Source organism: Lonchura striata, chromosome 9, assembly GCF_050655825.1.
Source record: "Lonchura striata isolate lonStrDom1 chromosome 9, ASM5065582v1, whole genome shotgun sequence".
NCBI classification, from domain to species: domain Eukaryota; kingdom Metazoa; phylum Chordata; class Aves; order Passeriformes; family Estrildidae; genus Lonchura; species Lonchura striata.
Window position 1 is genome coordinate 27,115,387 of NC_140711.1, and position 25,386 is coordinate 27,140,772.

Sequence of the window (25,386 nt, forward strand, 5' to 3'; positions counted from 1 at the left end):
GGTTTGGGATGCTGGGATGGAGCTGATTCCCAAGGTGCTGTCACCTGGTTCCCTCTGCCTGCCTGCAGCTATAGTGCTAGTGGGTATGTGGGGGCAAGTAACCAGGTTCCAGAGGCTCTGGGCATCCTCTCTCCTGGTTTTCAGGGGTGTTACATGCAGTGTTCCTGGGTTTAGGGCTGCAGGGTGATTCCCAAGGCCCACATTAGGGAGTGCAGGACTGGTGGTGATCCCTGAAGGATGCACAGCCCCAGGTGTGAGTGCTGTGCTTAAACACTCTTGTCCCTGCCTGAGGAATCCAAAACAAGGTGATGAATTAGTATGTGTAGGGCCAGCCTTAATTACCAATAAATACCTAATGATTGGCTTCCTGGGGAAGCTGCATTTCCTGTGGCATCCAGGGAGCAGGGATGGTGCTCCTGCAGTGCTGCTGGGCAGGGGGAGATGGAGCCAAAGCAACCAGTAGATCAGCATGAGATCAGGCACTGCCCATCTGAGCATGTTTATATTTTCCCTTTACTGTTCTGTAAAGCAAATGAAACGAGTTCTTGGGAGGTGCCTGACGCTTAGGCTGGGCCTGGGTGTGGGGACAAATCAGCACGGAGGGGCTTTCTGGCTGAAGCTGTGGCTTAGTCACCAGTGCCTTACCTCATCCTTTCCCTTGACCTGACTGTCTTTTCTCTAGCAGAAGTGCTGTGGGATAGATGCTGCAGAGCCCTGTCCAGGGGCAGAACAGGCTTTGCTCAGTGTGGATCGTGCAGCAGGGACTTCCTAAGATGAACTTGTTATTTCTAGGCTATTCCAGCCTTGAAGCATCTCGTGCCCTGTTACAAACAGGCTGTGGGAGTTCCTGTGACTTTGCTGTTCCTCTGGGCAGGCTGTGGCTTGGCAATAAGCCTCACATGGCAAGGACTGTGGAAATCAATAATGCAGAGCCAGGGAACTGGGCTGCAGGAAGCACTAATTGATTTCTGCTTTTAGAGGTGTTGCTATTAAATGTGAGCACTTTGTGGGAATAATTGTCTTGGAAATAGTATTTTAAAATATTTTGGTTTTATCAGGATTGGGGTAAAGATAAGCAGATTTGGGCTGGATGATGTTTTAACATGTCTATTGTTGATCTGGATTTTTATTTCAGTTCTTCAGCTGCAGATCTTTCCAGGGTAGGAGCAATGCTTTGGTTCTTATTCAAGGACTTTTTTGTGTGTTTTAAAAAACGAACCCTAATCCTTTTGCACTGCCCCTGCAGTATGAGCATCCAGAAGGGCAGATTTTCAGGAGGCGTCTGCATTTGCTGTTGCTGGCTCCTCTGGCTGCATGTTTTCCACATACTGAACTGAAGAACAGGGTTAAGGTATTGCTGAGCATTTTTCAACCCTTCTGTCTTTTAGTGTCATAGTTAGGAAATGTAACATGCTACTTACAAGAGCCCTGGATTTTTGATCAAATATTGAGGGAAAGATAAAATCAGTGTCTATTTTGCTTGGTGTGAGTATGGGGATTTTTCCAGGGATGAAAAAGCAGGATGCTCTTTGCAGGTGCTGGCAGGGATCCTGAGCACAGGGACACTTCCTAACTGTGGTGGAAAGCTGACCTCTGCCCTGGGCTGTAGAAGGAAGGTGTGCCAGGGCATAAATCTGGGGTGCTGACAAGCCCAGCTTCTCCTGGAGGAGGCAAATAACTCCTTAGAAATGGCTCTTATCAGATGAGAGTATTTCCCCAACATGGAGTGCTCCAAAGCTAATTTTAGGTTTAAAATGGGGTGAATTAGGAAATATTTACATGCATGAAAGATTCATCACCACTAGACAGAGCAAAAAGCTGTTGAGGGCATCGTGCATGGGAATTCCTTGGAATTTCATTTGGGCTCCTGGTGCCCTTATTCCACCCAGGCTCCTGGCAAGAGCAGGAGTAGAGAGAGAGAATTCATGGCTCCTATTCTTTGGGCTTTGTTTTGGTTGTTTGTTTGTTTTGTGACCCCATTTCACTGCCCTGTTTTGGCCTGAGCCTGTCTGTTCTTCTCCAGGCAGCCTGGGAGGTTTTTGTGTGTCCCATGATGGACGCTGCCTGCAGGAGAAAACCAAGTATGGGAACAGAGGTCACTTGTCAGAGCCCTTGCCAAAAGGTCACTGTACTGGGAGAGATGTCATGAGAACAGGAATGAGATAATTTTCAGGGACTGTAGTGTTTCTCACTGTAGGGATAAGAGTTTATACAGAGCATCAAACCCTGGGAGGCATTAGCAGGAAATGTCTGTTTTTCCTGGATGTATTTTCTCTTCTCTGCTTCCCAGTTTTTTCAAATGAAATTCTTCTGGGTTTCATAGCTTTGTGTGGTCCTTTTTAGCATCAGAACCTCATTAAGGAGCTGTGATTATCTGAGCTTGTTTCACATCTGCCACGATGCAGAATAAACTTAGGCTGACCAAGTTTTAGGTAGTCTGTGCTATTACCAGCTGCATACATTTTCACATCAGGACGTCAGTGTCTTCAAAACACAGAACTGTTCATGAATATTTACAAAAATATGTATTTTCTGCCTTCCAGTTTCCATGCCTTTAAAGCTGTGCTTTTGTTGTCTTTTGCAACAAGTAGAAAAAAAATTTTTTTTAGTGAAGGCTGAGACGGTCATTTGGTCCCTGAAGTAATAACCTGGGGTTAAAGCATAACCAAAACGGCAAATAACAAGTAGATATTGGGCTTGCAAAGTTGCAGCATGGAGCTACAGGTTTGCAGTATATTCACAAGGTCTCAGGGATTAATACAGTTAATTTCTATTTTTTTAGTCATTGTCCCTGCAGTTGAAATCTTGGCTGATTCTTGGTGCAGTCATTTTTCCAGTGTACATATTTTACTAGTTCAAGAGGTTTGGGGGTCATGTGCGGTGGGAACAGCCTGGGACAGAAGGCAGAGAGCTTAAGTGGTACTTCAAGAGGAAGTAATTAATATGAGAATTGAGTTGACAAAGGCAGTCAGCTGTCTTTATAGGGTTTGTAGTATGTAAAAATCTTTCAGGTTTTAATTATCTCCTTTTTTCCTTATCTGTTCATTCTTTCCAAGGTTTCCCTTTACTGCTGAGTCTTTTCATTGTGTTTTCCTTCTTACTCCTTTTGCCCAGGCAGACTTTGAGCCCGATAAAGCCAGAGCAGCACCTTCCCTCTGTTCAAACACCAGCTCTTGGCTGCCCTGGCAGCAGGTTTGGGGTGTGGGTGCTGGGGTGCAATTGTTCCTCTGCTTCCCTCAGCCCTGGGGCTCTGCAAACCCCTCCTCAGGCAGTGCTGTGCCTTTGCCATTAGATAGGGCTTTCTCCCTAATCTCTGATTTAGACCAGCAGTTAAACTGAGAATAGATTTAGATTAGATACTGGGAACAAATTCCTGCCCTTGAAGGTGCTCAATTGTTGGTTACCCAGAGAAGCTGTGGATGCATCATCCCTGGAAATGTTCAAGGCTAGGTTGGACAGGGCTTGGAGCAACCTGGGATAATGGAAGATGTCCCTGCTCAGAGCACTTCTCCCATGTCCACCCTGATGACAGCAACCTTCTGCAGGGTTGCAGTCTGCCGTCACATTTCTCTGCCTTCTCTCAGTATTGACACTGTTCTCACAGGTCAAATGCTTTAGGTCTGAGTTTTCCTGTGTTCTGCATCATCTCTTCCTTCCTGGCTCACAGGCAATAGTCCTATTTGTTCATCTTGGCACAGATTTTGCCTTTGTTCAGATTGCCAGTTCTTGACTCAGACAGACCCTGATTTTTCGCTTTTGGTTGTTTGGGTTTATTTTCCTTTAAAAAACACACTGTTTATTTTCTACCTTGAATGGCAACAGCTGAATGCTGAAATGCAGCATGCACTTCTCAGAAGTTTCATCCTGTTATTTGCAGTCTCCTGTGATTTGCTGGTATCACTTGAGTTTGGTATCAGAGGTTTATAATTCCCTTCTCTAGTCCGTCAGCAGTGCAAGCAGTGAGTGGCAGTGGACAGACAGGGTCTTCTTGGTGTAGCCTGCCTGATTTATGGTAAAATCCTGGATATCTGTGTCTGGTGCCTGTTTGCACCCAGCCTGTTGCAGATTAACCAGGCATTCCTCAGCTTGCCCATGGGAATGCAGAGTGTCCACGTGGAAACTCTGCCCAAGAGGTTAAATAGCTGTTATGGAGCAGAGCTCTGTAAAGCAAGTTGGCAAAGCTTTCAGAGGGGTGTGGTATGTCCTGTCTTTTCCAGCTGACACCAGTGCCATCTGCCCTGCTCAGTGCTGGGTTTGCCCTGTGTCCTCTGTCTCTGCAGCAGCCAGCTGTGACAGGAAGCGTGGCCACTGCCCAGGCTCGTGGGGCTGTTGACAGGGCCACGGGCAAGTCACATTTTCCTTCTCAACCCCAGAATTTGGCTTTAATCTCGATGGAGGAAATCTTGCTGCTGGGACTGATTCAGTCCATCTGACTTCGGACCCTTTTTTATTGTAGGATTTGTCTGTACCAGCTGAGAAAACAGCTTTAGCTTTAAAAAAAAAAAAATCCTGAGTTACGGAGCCCTGCTGTGGTCCCTTGGAAATAATCTATGCATACACTGGTTAATTGTTTATCCATTAACCAACTGTGTCAATTAATCTGACAAAGAGCCCAGCTGTACCTGGCACGAGGAGGAGGAGGGAGGACGAGCATCTCCTCTGTTGGCTCCCCTCTTGTTGCTCTTCCTCCAGCCCTGCTGATGTAGTATTTGTCTGCTGGTTTCCTTCAAGTGTAGTTGCTGGCATGGCACATCCAGAGTGTGTTTGGCCATGGAAAACCTCTTTTGGAAAGGACATTAAGTTTCCATGAAGTAAAGGCATCTTCTGATGGAGAAAAAAAAACAAACAAATTCCGTTTTGTTTCTAAATGTGAATGCAGACAGAAATACAAAACAAGATGCTGTTTTATTTCCAACTAGAAATACACAAAAAAAAATTTATTTGCATGAAGTGCTGAGTAGGAAATAGGATTTTAATGTATGTATTAGTGCAGAGTGGAGGCCCTGGGATCCCTCTAGCCATCTCCAGGGTTATTTGGGAAAGCCTGGTAGCATGGCCTCCCTTGGGAATGCTGTTTATGTATGCCTGCTTTCCAGGGAGAAAATCAAACATCCCAAGCCAGTCTATATCAGGTGGAATGACTTCGCTCCAAACAAATGAAAATGTGCCTTATGCTCTCTGAATAATTGAAGGTCCCTGCAGTACACTGTTAGATTAGGGAAAGTGTAAAGCTTCCAAGAGGGAGAACTGGCTTGCCATGAAGTGGTGACAGGGGAGGTTTGGGGCAGTGCCAGTGCCAAATTCCTGCTGCAGAGAGGCTGCACGGGCTGGGTAGGGTAACATCAGTGGGGTGAGAACAGTTTGATAATGGAAACAAAATAAAATATAGTAATAATTGCAATGAAAGGGGAAAAACACTGATGGAAACAAGTGATGCATGATACGGCAATTGCTCACCATCCCCTGACCAGTGCTCAGCCCCCAGTAGCAGCTGGCACCCCCCAGCCAATTTCCCCAGCTGATATCCTGGGAATGGTGTCCTGTAGAATGGAATATCCCTTTGGCCAGTTTGGGTCAGCTGTCCTGGCCATGCTGCCCCACAGCTTTTTGGGCACCTCCTCATTGTCAGAGCATTGGAAACTGGGAAGTCCTTGAATTAGAGGAAACAGAACTTAGCAACAACTCAAACATCAGTGTTATCAGCATTCTTCTGGTCCTAAATCCAAAACACAACACTGTGCCAGCTAATAATAAAATTAACTCTGTCCCAGCTGAAACCAGGACGTTGCCCCAAAGTTCAGTGTATCACTGGGAAAGGAGGTACCCACATATCTGTTTATATTTGAATTATTCATGCAGATCTCTTGAAGTGACCTGGGGGCCCAGTGATTCCCCTGGTCTAGTCCTAAAGCCGCCTGTGCTCTGGTGGCTTTCCCTGCCCCTGGTGGAAGGTGACAGAACCACCTTGGAGCCTTCATTCCCAAGATGAAGCTGTTGGCTCTACATTTACTTTGGTATAAGAGAAGAGATTGACCCAGTTTTTCTTGATTCAAGTCTGTGTGCAAATGGATTTTTTTTTTCTGAAGGCAGCTGCTTCTAGCATGTTTTTAGGCATACATGGTATCAGCCTTATGTAGTAATGAAATAATGGACTTGTTTCAAGAGGAAACAATAATAAAGAATGTTCTTTCAAAGGCAGCTAAACACATGATTTATTAAAATGTTAAATTATTTCCAAGTTACAGCATACCCAGCTCTTGTTGTGGAGCTCACTAAAGAATAATTGCACAGTGTTCTTTGCAGAACTTAACATCAGAAATGTCACACTTTTTTGGAAAAATCGTTCTTTAACACAATGTGAGAGCTTCCACAAGGATAAATGGGCATCCTTGTATTGGCTTCTGTAAAATGTTGCCAGTTTGTCCCATCCATATTTTTTCAGTGTAGCTGTCGAGCTGTGACATTTATTGCAGAGCAGGACAAAGATTGAAGGGACTTTTTATCATCATCAGGGAGATGCCCAGCAGCTGGAGCCTGGCTGTGTGCAAGGACCAGCAGCCAGCTCCACAGCCCCATGGTGAGTGCAGAGCCTGGAGGAGGAAGAGGGTTTACAAATACTCATGAGCAGAGAAGGCCTGTGCTAGTGTCAGTGGCCTTGCCTCATATATCAATTTACTTTTGTTTCCTTATTTTTTTTTTCTTCTTCCTTCCCCATTTTTCTCGTGACTCAGGCTCCTGGAATGGATGGGTGGGAATAAAGGTGGGGAGTGCTGTAGTCACCAGTGCCCAAATACTTCCAAGTGCCACTGCCTGAGTGCTCTGAGCAGGCTGCAGCCTTTTCCCTGGCTGTGTCCCCATCACTAAGGGACAGTGGACTGGTCCTCTGCAGACACCTGGGATGTTGGAGGGGTCAGCACAGAAGACATGGGATCCAGCTTGTTGATCCCAGGCTTTCTGTGGGGATCAAGATGTTCCTGACTCCAGAGAGGGATCTTTAGGGCTGTAACTTTTGAGCCTGCTGAGACGATGGAACCTTGGGGGAGCACGAGGCATGCAGACACCACAGGCAGGTGTGTAAGGTGCACAGAAATAGAGGAAATCTTAATAATGCCAGGAATTTCTAGCACTACTTCACTCAAGGGAAAAACATGTAGCAAAAACTCCTACTGATTTTCTGAGTGAGCTTTTCATTCATGTAGCCTGACCTGGGAAACACAGCACCGCGTGAGTTAAGTCTGGGACGTGGCCGGGCAATGATATGGTTTGTAGCTTTATAGCTGAACATTTGCCATTGGGTGTGTAGGGTGGGGATATTTGGCATGAATGTGGGTGAAGGGATAGAAGGAAGATGTGCCCATGCATTGCCAGTGGTTTCCCTCAGCCCTGAGTTGCAGAGAAGGTGATGACAGCTCTACCCTGTCTCTCCCCAGTGCCCCGTGGCTCCTGAGTGCAGGCCCCTGAGATGTCTCTGAGAGCAGAAGGCCATGCAGCCACATCCACGCTGAAAAAACTCGCTGCAGACATGAGCAACATCATCGAGAGCCTGGACACCAGGGAGCTCCATGTGGAGGGGGAGGAGGTGGACTCGGAGGTGCTCACTGACCCCAAAGGCACCGGTGAGTTGGCACCTGTTTGTTCTCATCCCATGTCCTGCCTGGGTTTTAACAATATGTTAGCAGGTAGGCTACAGCCTCAGGAGTTTTACTAAGCCCAGCACTGACCCTGCTTTAGAACCAGGAGGCTCTTAATACTTGAGCTTCTCAAGTCAAGTCCCTTGTGTGTAACCTTGTCTTCGAGCTCTCCTTAATAAAAATTGCTCTCTTTTGCTGAAATTAATGCTGCTGTATAAATGCTCCCAAGTTGAAGCATTGCTGTCTGCTGCCTTTCATGCCCTGGTTGTTACAAGGCTGTTGAGCTAACAGTTTCGTGGTCCTTGCAGTGTGCATTCCCTTCTCTGCCATCTACCACACCCATGGGTTCAAAGAGCCGGGCACGCAGACGTACCTCACGGGATGTCCTGTCCGAGTGCGTGTGTTGGAAGTTGAACGCTTCACTTCCACTAAGAAGGTCAGAACTTCCACAGATTTGGTTTGATTTACGTAAAATTGTATTTAAAATGCTATTTGTGCCTTAATTTTGTGCTTGCTTGTTCATGGACTGAGGAAGCAGCGATGACCGTGTCTCAGAAAATGCTCAGGAGAGAAGGTTATCTGTCTATTTATAAAACCTAATAAAGCAGAACAAGAAATGGTGAGACACAATAATCCTTCAGTAAAGCTGAATAAAGGCTCTTTAGATGAGCAGCTGCAGGAAAATGGCTTATTTCAAAACTTGCATCCCATGTGGTGATGTTCTCCCCTGCAGGTACCAAGCCCCAATGTTTACACCATCGAGCTGACCCATGGAGAGTTTGTCTGGCATGTGAAAAGGAAGTTCAAGCACTTCCAGGAGTTTCACAGGGAGCTGCTGAGGTACAAAGCCTTCGTGCGCATCCCTATCCCCACTAGGAGGTGAGTGCATCCCTATGGACATGGTGGGTTTTGGGAGATGTGATCTGTTAGCTTCTAATATTTTATCTATTTGGCTTCACTGGTCCCATTTGCTTTGCTGGAAGGAGGAGAGGGCAGAGGAATTCAGTCGCCATGAATATTTAGCAGCTGTAATAAAAATATTTAATCTATGTGTTTAGCAGCCAGAATCTAAGTGATGCAAACATCTCTCTGCTGACGCAGAAAACATCTCCTGGGTCATCAGCTTTTGAGCTGGATTTGCCTTGAACGTGGGGAAGGGTTATGATAATGCTAACGGAAATTAGCTGGAGCTTTGTGGCTTTCTGACAGTGTGGGCAGGATGTGGGAGGTATGGGGATCTCTGGCCAGGCTGGCCTTGGTGATTGGGATGGCTGGAAATATAAGAGGAAAGGGAAAAGAAGTGTGAAGTGGTGTAGGTGAGTGAGAGCCTTCTGATGTAGAGAAATGTTGGAATATCATAGGAGAGGTAAAATTATGAGGGGTTAAGAGCTGGAGGAACATAATGCCCTAAAAATAGGATGTAGGTTCCTTTTCCTTATGAGACCAAAAGCTGGCCCTCACAAATCAAACGGATACTGATACTTCTGTGTTGTGTTTTAGTTTGTAAGACACTTGGAGCTGGCTTTTCAGATAGAAAAAATAAAGGCATTGCAGCAGAGGCGTTAAGTACTGAGGCATAGAGACGCTTGCAGCACTGAGACTTGATGTTGGGGTGTGTTTTTCCTTCCAGTCACACGGTGAGAAGACAATCCATCAAAAGGGGAGAGCCGAGGCAGATGCCGAGTCTGCCGCACACCGCAGAGAGCACGGTGCGGGAGGAGCACTTCTCCAGCAGGAGGGTAAGTGCCCACCTCCCTCTGGGGGCCAGAGGGATGCTCTGAGGTGCAGAGAAGCCTGGCAGGTTGCTTGTAAAGCCACAAATTATCAAAACCCTCGTTTGGTATCATTACAGTATTTTGCTTGACAAAATTTGGCTTTGACAAGTCCAGCTTTAATGCCAGATTCTCTGCTGTGCAATGATGAGGATGCTGCTCCTGGGGTTCATATGGGCAAAGCTTTCCTCTGCAGTTGCTGAACACCATGATGCTGGGAGTAGTGGTTCCCCTCCTCCCACCTGATTTAAAGATAAAGAAGGCAGTTTTCAGAGTCAAGTGATGGGGGCAGCCCTGCGACCATCAAAATCTGAGAGATTTAGTGCTGTCCCCCTCTGAAAGAGGAGATGACAGGCTATTGATGCTGAAGTGAGTAATTTTAGCCCAGGCACACGTGTTCTGTGTAACTTCATCAGATGTTAACAGATGGGCTCTTCCGTGGAAAGGGTGGATGTCTTTCTACCTCTTCATTGCAGCTTTGCTGCTCACAAGTTAAAAACCCCATGTTTGTTCAGGCTGTGCTTGTCGTTCTCTTTCTGCTTCTCCCTCCCTCCCTGGGTTTTGTGCCACTGGAACTTCAAGGCCCAGAGGATTAAAGGATTATGTCCTGTGGCTGTGCCATGCAGAAACCCTGCTGTTCACAGCTTCTCTGATGTGTGGGAAGTTTGAGAGAGAGATGTGGGTTTAAAAGAGAAGAAAACTCTTGTATAGATGCTTTTTATTTTTTTAGTTCATGTTTCCTTTCAGTTTGCTTTGTGTCCTGTAGGACTCTGCCCAGTTTTCCATGCCCAGATAATCTAATTTTTTCTTTTCCCTTTTACGATGAGGATGGAAAGAGATTGCTTCTCCCATAACGATTTCTTCTCTTCTCCCCTCCTGGCTGGGGAGGACAGGCCCAGCTACTGCTCCCTCTGTGTCCTCTCTCTGTGGACAGGACAGCATGGTCCCTGTGTCTGTCACTACATGAACCTTGTGTTTTGTTAAACAGACTCTCAGTGCCTCTGAGCCTGTCTTCTCACAAAACTGATTCCTGTGGGTCAGAAACAATGGGGACTGATTTGATACTTAAAATTGTTCTGAAACTTTAGCTCAGTCACAAAAGTTGACCTCCAAAGTGACCCTGCCACGGAACAGGTCTGCTGGTGGAAGTACAAACACAGAACTATGAACAGTAAACAACCTATGACCAAACTGTTTATGGTGCTGAGCTATGATATCTTGTGAGCACATAATAATGGATTTATTTATCCACTCAAATTGAAAAGTGGGTCTGATTTCTTGATTGCTTCCTAATGCCAGGCAGTTGGATTACAGGAATTTTCAAGAAAAACCTATCCTATCTAAAGTTTCAACCTTTTAATTGTAGAAACAGCTGGAGGATTACTTGACAAATATCCTGAAAATGCCAATGTACAGGAACTACCATGGAACAGTAAGTAGAAATTACTTTGCTTGATTGTCTAAAAAATATTTGCTTTACAAATGCTGAATTCCTTGGAAGAAAACATGCAGCTTCTGCAAGAAATATTTTACAGCTGTTTTGTGAGCATTTTGGCTTAGCTGATTTCTCCAACACAGATGTAACATGATTAAAACCAAAGAAATGATTCAGTGTTAGAGGTTGCTGGTATAGCACAGTGATAACCTCCTCAAGCTGCTTCAGTCCAGCTTGTTGTACATGTATGATGTAGTGAGATTCTGTTTAATTCTGCAGACTCTGCAAGATGGATAAGTTATGGTTTTAAATACTTTAAAAATTGGGATCCAAATCGTATTTGTAACTGCTCCTTCAGTCTGGGCTTTGTGTGTGGTTCTGGGTGCAGGTTTGTCTCAGGTTTCTATTCTGTGCAGTCTCCCTGGACATCAGTGGTGTTGAGTTTGTGTGTGTGGTATACCCAGAGAGGTGAATGAGTATTTTGTCAGTTCCAAAGGGAGATGGTAGTTGGCTTATTTGCCCAAGTCAACACGTTTGAAATTAGGAGAGATGTCAAATCCAGCTTCAGGCCTATTTTAAGCATAAAAACATTTCTTTTGAAATTCATCCTCAAATGTTTCTTCAGAAGTCCTTACCTGTCAGCTGCAGCCGTGACATCTCTTGGGGATGGTAATTTATTTCCCCTTTTTTTGGCTGCATGACTGTGTTACTTCATCTTTTGTATTACCAGCAAAATCTGATGCACTCACTGAGTAGCTGCCAAGCTTAGTGACATTTCTGAGCACAGAGTGGTATCTGGGAACACCTGGTTTTCAAACAAGCCAAAAATACACACTGAACTTTGAATTTCTGTAGCAGACATTTCTCTTCCACTTTTGTTGTTGTTAGATATTCTTCTATTTTGCAGGATTTCCATTGTGTAGACATGTTGGGAAGCTCATAGCTGGATGTTGTGTATAAAAACTTAAAAATTGTGTGTGCTCTATTGTAGAGTTATTGAGCACTGCTTGTTCCATGGGACAAAGTGCCCATTGGGGTTGGCCATTGTGCTCTGGATGGCAAGGAATCTTCAGGCTGAGGCTGAGGAAACTGCATTCCTTAGCATGCTCCTTTAGGGGACAGGCTGTGGAGCTTAATTCCAATGCACTGAAGAGCTGTGTTAGTCTGCATGTGGAAAAGAGTCTTCTTTTGTTCTAGAAGCAAGATTGGGATAACTTGGCAATTTTGATCAGTAGCATATGCAGAGCGGGGGAGAGTTATTTTACAGTGTGGATCCATCTTGTCACTTTTAGGCAGGCGTTGCCTTTTTAAAATATTTTGGAACATTTCTGCTCCCATGAGAACGTGGGTGATGCTTTGGCCAGGCTGTGGTTTGAGACAGGCTGCACAGTGGGGGCTGGGAGGGGAGATGGGCAGCCCTGCCTTCCCAGGCAGCTGTGGGGTGCTCCCTCCTGGGCTGAATCGCCCTTCTGTCCCCAGCCCCTGGAGCCAGATGTCCCTTTTGCACATAAATTCTCCGTTTATTGTTGGCTTTCACCGGATTTGGCCACAGAGATGTGTTCAGGGAGGATTTGCTGCCCGTGGTAGTGGCACGGGTCCTGCAGGCAATGCTGGAAGAAATCACAGGGAAGGAAGTGCTTCCTTTAAAACAGCATCCAAACACCCCCACCATTCTCAGATGATACTAAGTGAAGATTTCTGGCACTTTCCCTGGAACTGTATTTATCCTTCTGAGAACAAAATGAGGGCTTTGCTCTTCCTGTGGTTGAGAAGTCTTTTGCCTGGATGCTGACAAACGCTGTAACTGTCTTAATCTTAGAGCACATTTGGACTCCTCTGTGTTCCTCTCATCAAATCCATGCACTGAGGACATTTTTAAAATCAGGAACTCTGTTAAATCAGGCATGGAGTTGCAAAGGCAAGCTGAGATCTGCCTGGAGTGTAACCCTTGGTCATAGTGAAGAGCCTGCTTGGGTCAGTAGCATCTCTGAGGAGATGTTTTTTACATCTGAGCTGCACAATTTAATGAATTTGCTTTTTATTTTTATTTTGAGTTTGTGGCTAATTTATTATTTGCCAGTGAGGGCAAAGTGCTTTATACACTGTCTGGAGGATATGCCATGCACTAAGACAGTTGAGCCTGCAAGTGAAGCTTGTGGTTTTGCAGACCTGAAGTCACTGGTTGCGTTGAGGATCGGGTCCACAGTGACTACATGGCATTGGAGAGGTTGTACATCGTCTAGCTTTTTATATTTAATATTTTTCAAAATTATTTTATTTATGTGATTAAATCTCATGTCTTCTTCTTCTTTCCAAAACATTTTTATTCTTTTGGGCTGAAGTGCTTTAGGACAATTATCATTAAAATGAATATTGTGGGAATCTCAGTATGTTAACTGTTCACACTTTTTTCCTGAAAATTGGAGGAATATAGCCTCAAAATGTTGAGGCTTAATTGGATTCTGTTCAAAAAATCTATTAACTGGATTTTTGCATTGTTTTTGTGCAAGTTCCCATATTTAAAGGACGCCCAGGCAAAATGAAAAGTAAGATTTGATTGGAGTGTGTGTATGTGTGTAATGTTTTGCATGAACTTTAGAGAGAGTAAAAACCTTATCTTAATTAAGAACAGCTGAGAGTGGGAGAGGCCCCTGGTTTGCCTCTGATACAGCGTTTGGATCTGCAGACCTTTGTGGAGGTCCCCACCCAACCCACCAATATTTCAAGCTATTACACTTGAAATGCAGCACATTTTGGGTTTTTTTAAATGTGTATTTTGTATGAGCAATATTTTTGTGTAAGAAATTATGCTGAACAGTATAATTCTGAAGAGTGTAATTCCACGTTATTGCTAGTGACCAGTGCTAATCAGCTTTTGATACATTTCTGAACCCACTAAATAAAGAGCAAGAGCCAAATGAAAAAATACAGCATGGAGAAGATGAATCCTTTCTGAAATGCAGATGCTCTGTGAAATTTTTACTTACATAAATCATGCATATTCCACATTGCTGGCAGGACAGGATGCTTTGAGCTTGTTCTCCACCTTCCATAGCCTGTTCTCCTGCAGCCCATCACTCCTGTCTGCCACATCAATGTCATTTGAAGCTGCATTCTCCAGGCCCATACCTCATGCCAAAAGCATCCTGCTGCGGGTCTCTCTGAAACCAGAGTGGGGTGCCAGATCCCAGGGAGCAGCTGGGCAGCACAGGAATTCTGATGTGATGGAGATGAAAGCTCCTGGCTGCCCTGCCTGCCTCTCCCAGCCTCCCTGTGAATGATGAGCACCTCAGATGAGGCACTGTGACAGTAAAAATAGCTAATTGTAACAATAAATCATTCCATCAGATGTTTTGCACTATGCTGGGGAATTTTCCTTCTAACTGCAGGAATTTATTTAAGTTTTTTGGTTTTTTTTTTTTACAAACCAACTCTTGATCAATGTTTTGGATGGGCTCCTGTCATTGCTGTTCCAGAGACTGCTTGGCTGAAGAGGAGGTTGCTGTCCTGCCAGACAATCTTTGTTTCTCTTTTATGTAGTGGTAGCTCTGTTTCTGCAAGTAATTTTTCCTCTTGGTTTTTCTCTTTGCTTCTTTGAGGACCATTATTTCTCTGCATGCAGTGCTCCTCAAATTCCTGCCAAGCTTTCTGGTTCCAGCCAGCATTTTCAAAGGGTTTTGACATTTCTATGCTTCTTTTGTGTGTATGCCCACTGTGAGAGAGATGTCTGGGTTTCTGATGTGCCTGATATGAAATGTCATGAAGTTAAAATGAGATCCAGACAAAGAACTGGCCTGAGAATTTGCTTGGGATGTCTGATAAGGGCTTGTAGGATACACTGGATTTTTTCAGGCACTTCCCACCTTTAAGTGTCACTGCAGAAACAGCTGAAACATTCATAGGTCACACCCGTGCTTTTCCAGAACCCTTAGGGAGAACAGAGAGAGCAAGATGGTTGGTAAAATAGCATGGAATGACTTGTTCTAACCACTTTCTGAAAACAGGCTGAAATCACCCTTAAATCAAAGCATTAAAATTGCCTCAGCTGAGTAGAGGTTACTTTATGTCCTTGGGATACTCAAGAGGAAAGCAGCAGTGTCTTTTGTTCTTCTTCATGGCCTTGGCTGATGTGAGAAGTTTGGGAAGATCCCAGGAGCAGCTGAGCATGAGGAGATGGAAGGATATTCAGTCCCACTGCTGTTTTCTGGGGAAAAAAAAAAATTATACTGGGAAGGGAGCCTGTACTAACCTCATCATAATGGCAGGATAGACTTTGACCCCAAATTTACTGAAACTTTTTGTTACACTTGGTGTCTAAGATGTCTTTGAGACGTAGGGGTCCACCTATGTAATTCCTGTGCAAAACTGGATGTTGCTGATGAGGACCGTGAGGCTGGTTTGCCAAAGAGAGATGACAGTGGCCCTTTCCTGGAGAAGAGAAAGCCTTTTCTTACAGTTGCTGTGGGTATGGGTGGGCATATCCTAAAGCTGGTACAGAGGCTGCCTCCTGTCCCCACTCCAGTCAGGAGCATGGGCTGAGCCCTGGACTGCAGCCCCAGCAGGTTCATTGCCAAACTGTGCTGTGAGATGTTCCCTCTGACCTGCTGCCTGGCCAAAGGGACAGTGACACCTGCCCTGAGCGCCTTTCTGCACTTGGACAACTTGCTGTGACAATAAATTAGGTGCAGACAGGGTTCTGCTGTGCAAGGCGACTCCTTCACAGGGCTGTGCCTGCCCCAGCCCTGTCCTGCACAGGACACCCTGGGAGAATGTTTCTCCCTGCTAAAGGGGCCCAGGGCTAATAACCAGCAGACTGCCAGGAATGTCCTGCTGTGCCAAGAAAAGCCTGCTCAGTCAAAATTGCCCAGTGTCCTATTTTTAGAGGTGAACGTAATCGTGCTGAGCTTTCTCTCCAGCTTTGCTTGTTGTTATGTTCCCTGCAACCCCTGCTGAAGCAGGAGGAGCCATGAGGAGGCAGGTTCCTTGACTTTGGGATTTGAACTTGCTCTCCTCCTGCCCCACTGTGGCTTTCCTGTGGATTTTTGGTTGCTGGAACCAGAGGGGCAGTGATGTGTGCTCAGCACTGACCTGCTGCAGTGGCCTTGGAGGATGTTCATGGGTTGTGGGGCTGAACCCTCTTGTGGTATCTCCATGGGGTGGGGGGCTTAAAGGGTCCCTGCGCTGGGCATGTATCCTCATTTCCTTTGCAGTCTTTCTTTGAGGTTCTCTGGAGGGAGGAGAGGATTCAGGTAGCCAGCCAAGATCACACAGACTCCTGAACAGTGTCAAACTTGAGTCCTTTTTCAGCTAAAGATCTAGGAGGGAGAATACCGGGGAGTCCCTGTGATGTATTTGAGTTTAATTGTCCTGAAATGTGTTCTCCAAAGTACATCTAAAATAAAAAAACAGAAAACTCAACTAAAATACTTTCCTTGGTCTTCTTGGAGATGCTTAAGTGATGGTGGATAACATCTGCTCTGGATGTTCTGTAGGCCTTTATGGCAAGTCACTTTGATAAAGCAAAAAAATGTTGTGGATTTCAGGGTTATAATGATGGTGGGAATCTCTTTTTCTTTCCCAGATGGAGTTTGTTGGAGTTAGTCAGCTGTCATTCATCCATGACCTGGGACCGAAGGGCATGTGAGTTGTCAGCTGTCTTTGTGAGTTATGATTCACTGAGAGCATGGCTTTATACATAAATACTGTTAAAATTAATAGCTTTTCTTTCTCAGCACTAACTGACTCGGGAATATTTTGCGTACTAGATATGAAATATTATTACTATTTAGACAGAAATGCTACAATTTGGAGAAATGTTTTTGAGAGTGGGCTGCTTTACGAGACACAGCTTTTGGGGTTTCCACCCTTCCCTTCCTTCAGCCCTTCCTTTGAGCCACTTAATTTTCTGCTTCTGTGCTATAAACTGGGACCCTGTGCTCCTTAAAACTCCATTATTTTCTTCTGGGGTGGTTTATTTTTGCCCTTCATCCAGCTTTCAGGGCACAGCACAGGCTGCTTGGGCACAGTTGGAGAGCCAGCCCAAGGCACAAGGGCTGTGGGGTTCAGCAAGCAAAGCACCCCCTCCAAATTCCCCCTGCAGCTCCAGGTGAGCCCCATCCCTCACCCTGACCCTGTTCCTGTCCTTGCAGAGAAGGGTTCATCATGAAGCGCTCTGGGGGCCACCGCATTCCTGGCCTGAACTGCTGTGGCCAAGGGAGGATGTGCTACCGCTGGTCCAAAAGGTACTGCTGGGGTGGCAGAGGTGGGGATGCCACGTGCTCCCTGGGCACACAAAAATCTCCATTTCTCTCTTTCTCCCAAAAAATCTGTGGGAGTGAATCTTGCTGTTTTTACGAAAGCCACAGATTTTCAGGTTGGAAGGGCCCGTGGGCTATTCCCTGCCTCACCCTACTGTGTGTTGGTTTTTTCTCCTTTGGAGTTCACAGAAGGGACATGTTACTCCAGAGAAAATCTGGGATTTCCTAGAGCTGACAGAAATGGCAGTGACCTCCCAGACTGTGCCCAGCTTTCCCTGCTGCAGGAGCACAGGTGGCTCTGTGCCTTTGGGAGGGAATGTGGCTGGTGACCTGCCCCAGACAGATTTCAGCCTGGCCTTTCAGATTCCCTTCCCCAAATTACAAATTGAAAACCAATTAATTGAAACACTCTTTGCACTACTTCAGGTCAGGATCAAATCAGATGTGACCTGCAGTGCTAAGGAGCTGTTTGGTGCAATTAACCTTGGCATTAAATACATTGCCTCTTGCTGCCTACTGCAGGTATTGAATCCCAATGTTTTCTCCTGTTCCTATGTCCCTTTCTGCTGCAGACAGACATAATTTGCTGTTCCATCCCTTTACCCTCTGTGTTAGGGCTCTGTGTTGCCTGGGGCTGCAGCACAGGGAGATGTGTGCTGTGGGGAAGTACCTGAGTTACCAGCCAGCCTCCAAAAAATGAAGGGTTTGTTTCCTGGAGCATGCCCTTCCCAGGCAAATCTTTCCATTTCAAAATCCAAATAGCCCATATCTGCCTTACAGCAGCAATTTCTTAGTTGATGGAGCTTCCCCAGGCATTATGCACCTTTGGATTTTAGCATCACCCATAGGCTGTCATTAGCTTTATCTTTAATTGTTCAGTTTTCCAACAAAACCTTTCTGCATTCTTGTGAAGAAAAGGTCCTATTTCTGCACGCTCTTTCCAATATTTCTTAATTTAGGTTTACAGAAGATCTCTATAATGAGGGCAAAAGGCCACAAAGATGTGACCTTTCTTCAGGTCAAATAATTAAATAATTGCCAATTATTTTTCTTTTTTGTGGAAAAAAAATGCATTTTCCTCTTGATACTGCTCAGTTAACCCTTTCTTGTGTTGTCCAGAGCTCAAGCTGTAGTGGGGACAGTAGCACACCCAGCTCTGATGGATCTCCATTTTCCTTTAGCACCTAGAAAGGGGGTAGGAGAAGTGTCTGAGTGGGATTGTGTACAGAATATCACAAGTGAGACACTAAATTCCCATCTTGGCCCACTGGGACTGATAGTTGATGCATCAATAAATAAGCAAATAACAGTAATATTTCCCAGAGAGGGTTATTTAAAGGAAGGATATTAGGACATGGAGGAGGATAGTGAGGTGAAGCTGTGAGTGGGCACAGGCAAGGACTCCTCAGGCATGTAGAGCTGCCTGGGAAACACAGAAGGGAGAGTATTTGGAAATAGACCCTGTGGGATGTTTAAGAGTGAAATTATGGGCCAAATAGAGAGGGGAGGTATTTTGGCACCAAATGAGAGGTGATGACACGTAATTCTTTCAGGGCCCTGAAAGCAAGAAAAAAACCTACGGGATCTAATAAAAAAATATGGGAAGTAGATGAGGAGCTGAGGCTGTTACTAAAGATACAAAAATGAACAGATTTTTGCAGTGTTTTGTGCTGCTTTGTGTGTTTCTGAGTGTGCAGAAGAATGAAGCAAAGGTCTGGTGATGGAGACCTGTGTGGGACAAAGGGGGCTGGTTACCCCAGCTACGCTGCAGGGGGAGAAAAAATTAGAAATGCCATTCACAGTAAAAAATGTGTTTTTTCCCAGAGTTGCCTTCAGGCTACAGTATTTATGTAAAACCTGCCGGTCATCCCTCCTTATGTGTTTCTATCAGGGTGCCTGTTGCTTGGCAATAAAAGCTTTCCAAAATGCCTTATTCATATATTTTGATAGGAGTGAAAGTGATCCTAGCATCAGAATTAATGTAAGAAATGTCAAATAACTCCCATATAGCATACAAGCTGAATAAAAATCAGGGATGGAGGAATGCTTGTTGCACCTTGCCTCATGCTCTGAGGTTTGTGACCAGGAAGGTTCTCATGGGTTTTGTTTAACAAGAGAACCTGTATTTATAAAGACTCCTGTAGAAAGGAGTTATTTGCATAACTGTAAAAGTCCTGTATTGAATTAAAACTCATTACCCAAGTTCATAAAATAAGCACTCTTCTGCTCAAGAAAACCACCCCCAGTCTAGCTCCCGAGAATAATTTTTACCATTTAGTAGATTTCCTAGATAAATGATTTGCATGTGTTTTGAAGAAGCACTTTTCCATTTTATTAGCTCTTTTCATGGCCCATGTTTTGAGGCTTGGCATGGGTGTGAAATTCAGGTGACATGGTTGCTGTGTCTGTGCAGGTGGCTGGTGGTGAAGGACTCATTCCTGTTGTACATGAAGCCTGATTCAGGGGCCATTTCCTTTGTCCTGCTGGTCGATAAGGAATTCAACATCAAGATAGGCCAGAAAGAAACAGAAACGAAATACGGCTTGCAGATTGACAATCTCTCCAGGTAAGAAAACAACTTTGTTTATGCCTTTTTAGTTTGCTTTTGCTTTATTAAGGAGAAATCGATGTTGCTCTGCAGGAGGGGTTAACAAGCCTGGGTAGCTGCTGCTGTTGTGCTCAGACCTGCTGGGGATTTGGCCCTAATGCTGATTATTTCCCATGCCTTAATGAGGCATTTGGAGCTTCTGTTTGTCCATCCCTGTGGTTATTGCTGGGGCCTGGGGGCACGGTGCATGCTGAGTTGCACAGTCTGGTTCCGCAGCAATTGCTTAGGTAATTTTATAGGCACTCTGTTCTCTTTAAGCTGCAAGCAGGGATGTTTTCTTCTGCATCCCAATGGAGTATTGCTCAAAAGACATGCTAGTGGGGGATAAAGAGATATTTAATGTTTTTATGTTAGCATACAGTATAAATTCATCTCTTAAAAAATACAGCATTAGCTGGCTCCAACTCCAAGTTAAGCTGATGTTAATAATTTAAACATGGGTGGGTTTTTTTATGCTTGGCAGTGCAATAATGTTAGTCACTCAGAGCAGCTCAGTGCTGTGCATTCTTTTGCAAACAAAACAGCAACGTCCCTATTTTTTGCGTAAATAAAATATGACTGGTAGAGATGCATTTACCAACATGGACAGGCAGCAAGGAGCAACCCAAGTAAATGGAAATGGCTTCAGCCTCCTGCCCTGTGCTTTGTGTGTCCTTACAGGTCGCTGATTCTGAAGTGTAACAGCTACAGACATGCCCAGTGGTGGAGGCAGGGCATAGACGAGTTCATCCGGAAACACGGCAAGGACTTTCTGACGGAGCATCGCTTCGGCTCCTACGCGGCCGTGCAGGAGAACACCCTGGCCAAGTGGTGAGCACCTGTCCCCTGCCTGCCCTCAGCACCTCTGATCAACAGAGCTGGTAGCCTTTGGTAGCTGTAGGGGCTGGTGATAATTAAAGAAATTGCAAAAAAAAAAAAAAAAATGAGGCTTGCTTCACCAGGGACAGAGTAGCAGTGCTGGCAGGAACTCTGCATCACAGCTCCTTGTGTTTTGCAAGTCAAGTTACATTTAAATTCAAAGGTGTTGGGTATTTGTCATTGTAAGGATAAAGAGAAGAAGAGGGAATCAACAAATGCAGATCTGGGTATGGGTGGGGGGATGAGCAGGGCTTTATGCACACAGCAGTTTGTGAGAAATCATTCTGTCCCCAGTGTAACCTGACTGCACTAATCCATTCCCAGAAGTGCCTCAAAAACTGGATTCTAGCTGGAAGCAGACCAATGCTTTCCCTGCACTGTCTGCCTTGCAACAATCTATGCCTGAGTATTTCCATAAATCAAAGGAAACACCGTTTCATCATAGTTTCCTGAGACACAAACCTGGGTAACATGTCAAGCAGAACCCAGGAATATTGTGTGAATTTGGCAGAAGTGCCAAGAGACACTTAATATTCCCTTATTCTGCTGTTTCATCAAGCTGCTGATAACAGCATTGAATTCTCCCTGCACGTTGTCCTGATTCTGGAAATTAGGATTGTGTTTGCTTTCGAGAAGAGATAGTAAATGTCATTAACACAGAACCCATTGCTCTTCAGCTGTGTACTTTGTTTAATGAAGGGGAGGAGGCATAACTCTACACTCTGTTTGCTTTTGCAGGTATGTCAATGCCAAGTGGTACTTTGAAGATGTCGCAAATGCCATGGAAGCTGCTAAGGAAGAAATTTTCATCACAGATTGGTGGTTCGTACTGACACGTTTGGGTGTTGCCCAGCTGTCTCTCGGGGGACGCTCCCAACAATGCGGCGCTGTTCGGAGCCCTACAGTATGGCAGCTAGCCCTGCAGCCAGATGGTTTGGCAGCACACCCAAACCTCTCCTTGTGTTGTATTCAAAGGCCTTTTCAGGAGGGCTGGCAGCAAAAGCACACGCTTCAGATCAACAGCTTGGTTGTCTCCCTCCACGGAAATGCCTGAAATCACACGGAGGCACCACCTGAACTGCAAATGTGGTGGTTTGAGGGGCTCCTCAGGAGTGTAAATAGCTGCAAATCTGGGTGTCTTTCAGTGTGTCAGGGAAAAAGGATGCTCAGCAGTGCTAGAGGATCCCCCTTCAGCTGCTCCTCACTGCCTTGGGAAGCCTCATGCCAAGTGTGAGAGCATTTTGTGGTGTAGCCTTTTCATCTGCTCTTAAATGGGCTAGATAAGGGAGGACGGGAGTTTTGTCACCTTTTCTGAGCTGTGTGTTTGCCCAAGGACCAGGCTCTGCCCACTTGTTACCTGGTTTATGTGTTTATGCAGTGCTCTGGTTCCTGTTTGTATCAGGAAGAGGATGCTCTCACGGACTGGGCAGAGTCTCCTGGCTGGGTGCTGCTTGTGGCTGCCCCTGTCTTGACTTTCTGAAGGTTAATCTGCCTGAGCCAGCCTGGACCATGGGCGTGGGGGGCTTCCAAGACATGACTCAGATTTCCTGTTCACTTTAGGCACATCTCTGTGCTCCTCTTTCTCTGTCTGTGAAATGAACCTCTCGCTGCTTATCTTGGAACTGGAAGAATTAGTTTCTACAATGAAATAATGAGAAAACTACATACCATGTTAGTGTTTGGTGGGGTAAATCTGCTTCCTACCATGACCACAGTTAAGCCTAATGCTCATGGATTCCCCCTATGCCACATCAGGTGGCAGTTCAAGAGCTTCTTATTTCAGACCCATTGTCTCTTATTTAGCGTTTTATTCAGATTATTGTTAAAGTATCATGGAATTCCAAAACTTACCTAAAACTTCACGTATAAGATAAAAATAAGATGTAGCTATATGCTTTATCCAAGCCTAAGTTGCTATGCTTGGTACAAAAGTAAAGGAATGAAATTCTGTCACCTTGCTGTGCAGGAGTTAGATGAGATTGCTTAACTATTTCTTGTAATCCTTAAAGCAATAACATGTCCTGTTGAGAGATCCTATTGCTTTGTCTTTAGGCAGCAAGGAAAATTCAGCACAAGTCTGTTCTGCTGAGATAACTCAGGTACCAGGAGAACTCAAATCCCAGTCTTATTTATTTTTTGTGTCTGCATATTTCTTTCAGAAAATCCTGGGGGTTTTGTTTTGTTGCATCTTTCTTTCACAGATAGAGTCCAAATTTTCCTATTTATATATTGCTGTTCAACTTGGTCTCGTGGGTTGTTGAATATGAAGATGAATGTGCTGGACATGTCCCCTGCCCTCTGTAATGCTCAGTTATTAAAGAACAAAGAGCAGGATATTGTAGAATGCATCACTCTGGACATGAGCTTTCACATCCACTTTATTTAAACTTCAATTCCTTTGCTTCCCAAGTTGGTTATTTAGACCAGCACTTTGTTTGCAGGCTACATCTGCTGTGGTTTTTATACACCTTTATTTTCTTAGGCTGAGCCCGGAAATCTTCATGAAGCGACCGGTGGTGGAAGGGAATCGCTGGCGGCTGGACTGCATCCTCAAGAGGAAAGCAGTAAGTGAGCTCCAGCTGCACCCTGCACCCACCCTGCCAGGGGCTGGAGCCCTTCCACCATTCATTTTGGTAGAGATGAGAGTTAAAGCCTCACATTGGATGGCCTTGGAAAAGCACGTGTTTTGATTTGTTCCCCTCGTTTGGGTTTGGAAGAGCTCAGACACAGGAGGTTAGATTCTGTGGGTGCCCCAGGTTTGCGTCACAGCCTTGATTTACAACTGTCCCAGTTCCTGGTAGGGTCAAAGACCTGCTGCTCTCACTGCTCTCCATGTGATTTATGTAATTTAGAGTACTGGGAAGGCTGAGCATTTTGTGATGTGTTTATGAGTGTGGGCTGTGCTCCAGCTATTTACACACCCTGTGATAACACCGATAACACAGGTGCTAAAAAGAGCTTGCCCATATCAGCAGTGAGTCACAAGGTTTGTTCCCATGCTTGGAACATGCATGGGAGCTTGAACCCATGCTTGGACTCTTGCTGTGGTAGAAGGACAGAATTCCATGCATTCCATGGACACAGACTTTAAACTAAAAGGGGACAGGTTTAGATTAGCTATTAGGAAGAGATTCATCCCTGTGAGGGTGGTGAGGCCCTGGCACAGGTTGCCTGAGAAATTGTGGCTTCCCTATCCCTGAAATTGTTCAAGGCTAGGTTGAATGGTACTTGGAGCAACCTGGTCTAATGGAAGGTGTCCTTGCTCATGGCTGGAGATGGAACAACCTTCCAACCCAAACCATTCTGTGATTATGTAACATGCTGAAATAGTCTTTGACTCTTTCCCCTTTCAAGCCAGTTGTCATCACAGTCCTCACTCCTTCACATACCTAGATAAAAAATGAGAGGTTTGTGTCTGGCTGTAGTTGATTTGGAATTACTCTTTATTTTCTGGCAAAAATAAACCGGCCACGAGGCATCACTCACTCATAGGAGGAATTTGGCTTCTTTTTGTCACATTGACATGGATTTTCTTACGGCCATAAAAACACTGTGGTAAGGAGAGTGAGGTCAGTCCCTGGAAATGCTTGCTCTGTCTCTTGTGGTGTTCTTTTGACTCAACAGGGCAGTCAGCAAGCTGATGTCATGGTGTAGGGCTGAGGCTGTCCCTGCTGTGTGTGCAGCATTGCCTTGGACTCCCCTGGTGCAGTGGAGAGCAGAATATCATCCACAATTTGGAGATTGCTTTAGCTCTTAGAGCAGCTTTATGGGAATAGACATAAAAAAGGCTGTGAGAAGTTTACGTTCCAAGTTTAATCTGGCAAACTCTAGTGCAAGGTTTTAATTAATGCTGATTTATGGAAGGTGGAGGTGTCCCAGTGTGTGACCAGTATTTGCCAAGGTTTGGGAGGCACTTGGCACATTTGAAAGTGCTTTAACAAGAAAAACCCTGCCATGGATACAAGGCTGGTCACAATGTTTTTAGCACTGCTCAGTGTGTTCCCCGGAGCTTGTTGAGCTCCACCAGCAGAAAGAACCTCTTTGCTGGTGTTGAGTTAGTGGCAGTCCTTTCAGGAGGGGGATGTCTGTGTGACTTCACTGTTGTGTCATCCTGCAGTGACATTTAACAGTGGGCAACCCTCAGGGCAACACAAAGCAGCAGAACGCTGAACTTTAGTGGATGAACATGATTGGAGTGAATCATGCTTGCAAAATCTACCTCAAAGGGTGCGTAAAAGGAGCTGCTATAGGAATCACCTGTGGATGGGCCTTGGAATAGCTCAGTCAAAAACATCAAAACCCACACAGACCCAGATACTGAGCCCTTCTCAGAAAACTGGAGAGCTTTCCCAAGCAGGCAGGTCCTACCAGGCTGTGGGTTCCCCATGGAGGATCTGGAAGAGGATAACCAAGAACAAGTAACCTCATTCAGCATTTCCATCAGCAGACACAACACATTTACTGCCTCTTAGTTTTTCCTGCCTTTGGAAACCTATCCATTGGTGTGCCTGCATTCCATGTGTTCTTTTTTATTTCTGACAGCAACAAGGAGTGAGAATTTTTGTTATGCTGTACAAAGAGGTGGAGCTTGCCCTGGGGATCAACAGTGAATACAGCAAGCGGACGCTCATGCACCTCCATCCAAACATCAAGGTAATTGCACAGGGCTGTGTGGAGAGTGTTTGCATTCAATTGCTCTTGATGGCTGGTGCTGGCCCCGGTGTCTTTGGGTGGGAACTGCAGGCTCAGGAGTGTTTCCCACCATTGCAGCGTGCCTGACAAGGCACACCCATGTGGTGATGCCACATCTGGCAACTTCATTTCT

The 25,386-nt window shown here is 45.2% G+C and overlaps 1 protein-coding gene across 4 annotated transcripts in view; it reads left to right on the forward strand.

Moving 5' to 3' along the window:
- The window catches only part of PLD1 (phospholipase D1), a 75,572-nt gene that overhangs the window by 22,407 nt on the left and 27,779 nt on the right, over nucleotides 1-25,386 (forward strand). For all 4 annotated transcript variants that reach the window (XM_085587360.1, XM_085587359.1, XM_021548246.3 and 1 more), the window contains exons 2-13: nucleotides 7,431-7,616; nucleotides 7,940-8,067; nucleotides 8,365-8,510; nucleotides 9,262-9,370; nucleotides 10,770-10,835; nucleotides 16,420-16,478; nucleotides 16,988-17,080; nucleotides 19,509-19,661; nucleotides 20,364-20,513; nucleotides 21,300-21,383; nucleotides 23,044-23,125; nucleotides 25,104-25,214. In XM_085587360.1, the coding sequence (XP_085443486.1) occupies nucleotides 7,463-7,616; nucleotides 7,940-8,067; nucleotides 8,365-8,510; nucleotides 9,262-9,370; nucleotides 10,770-10,835; nucleotides 16,420-16,478; nucleotides 16,988-17,080; nucleotides 19,509-19,661; nucleotides 20,364-20,513; nucleotides 21,300-21,383; nucleotides 23,044-23,125; nucleotides 25,104-25,214 (1,335 nt within the window). In that variant the 5' untranslated portion in view covers nucleotides 7,431-7,462. The remainder of the gene's footprint in view (nucleotides 1-7,430; nucleotides 7,617-7,939; nucleotides 8,068-8,364; nucleotides 8,511-9,261; nucleotides 9,371-10,769; nucleotides 10,836-16,419; nucleotides 16,479-16,987; nucleotides 17,081-19,508; nucleotides 19,662-20,363; nucleotides 20,514-21,299; nucleotides 21,384-23,043; nucleotides 23,126-25,103; nucleotides 25,215-25,386) is intronic.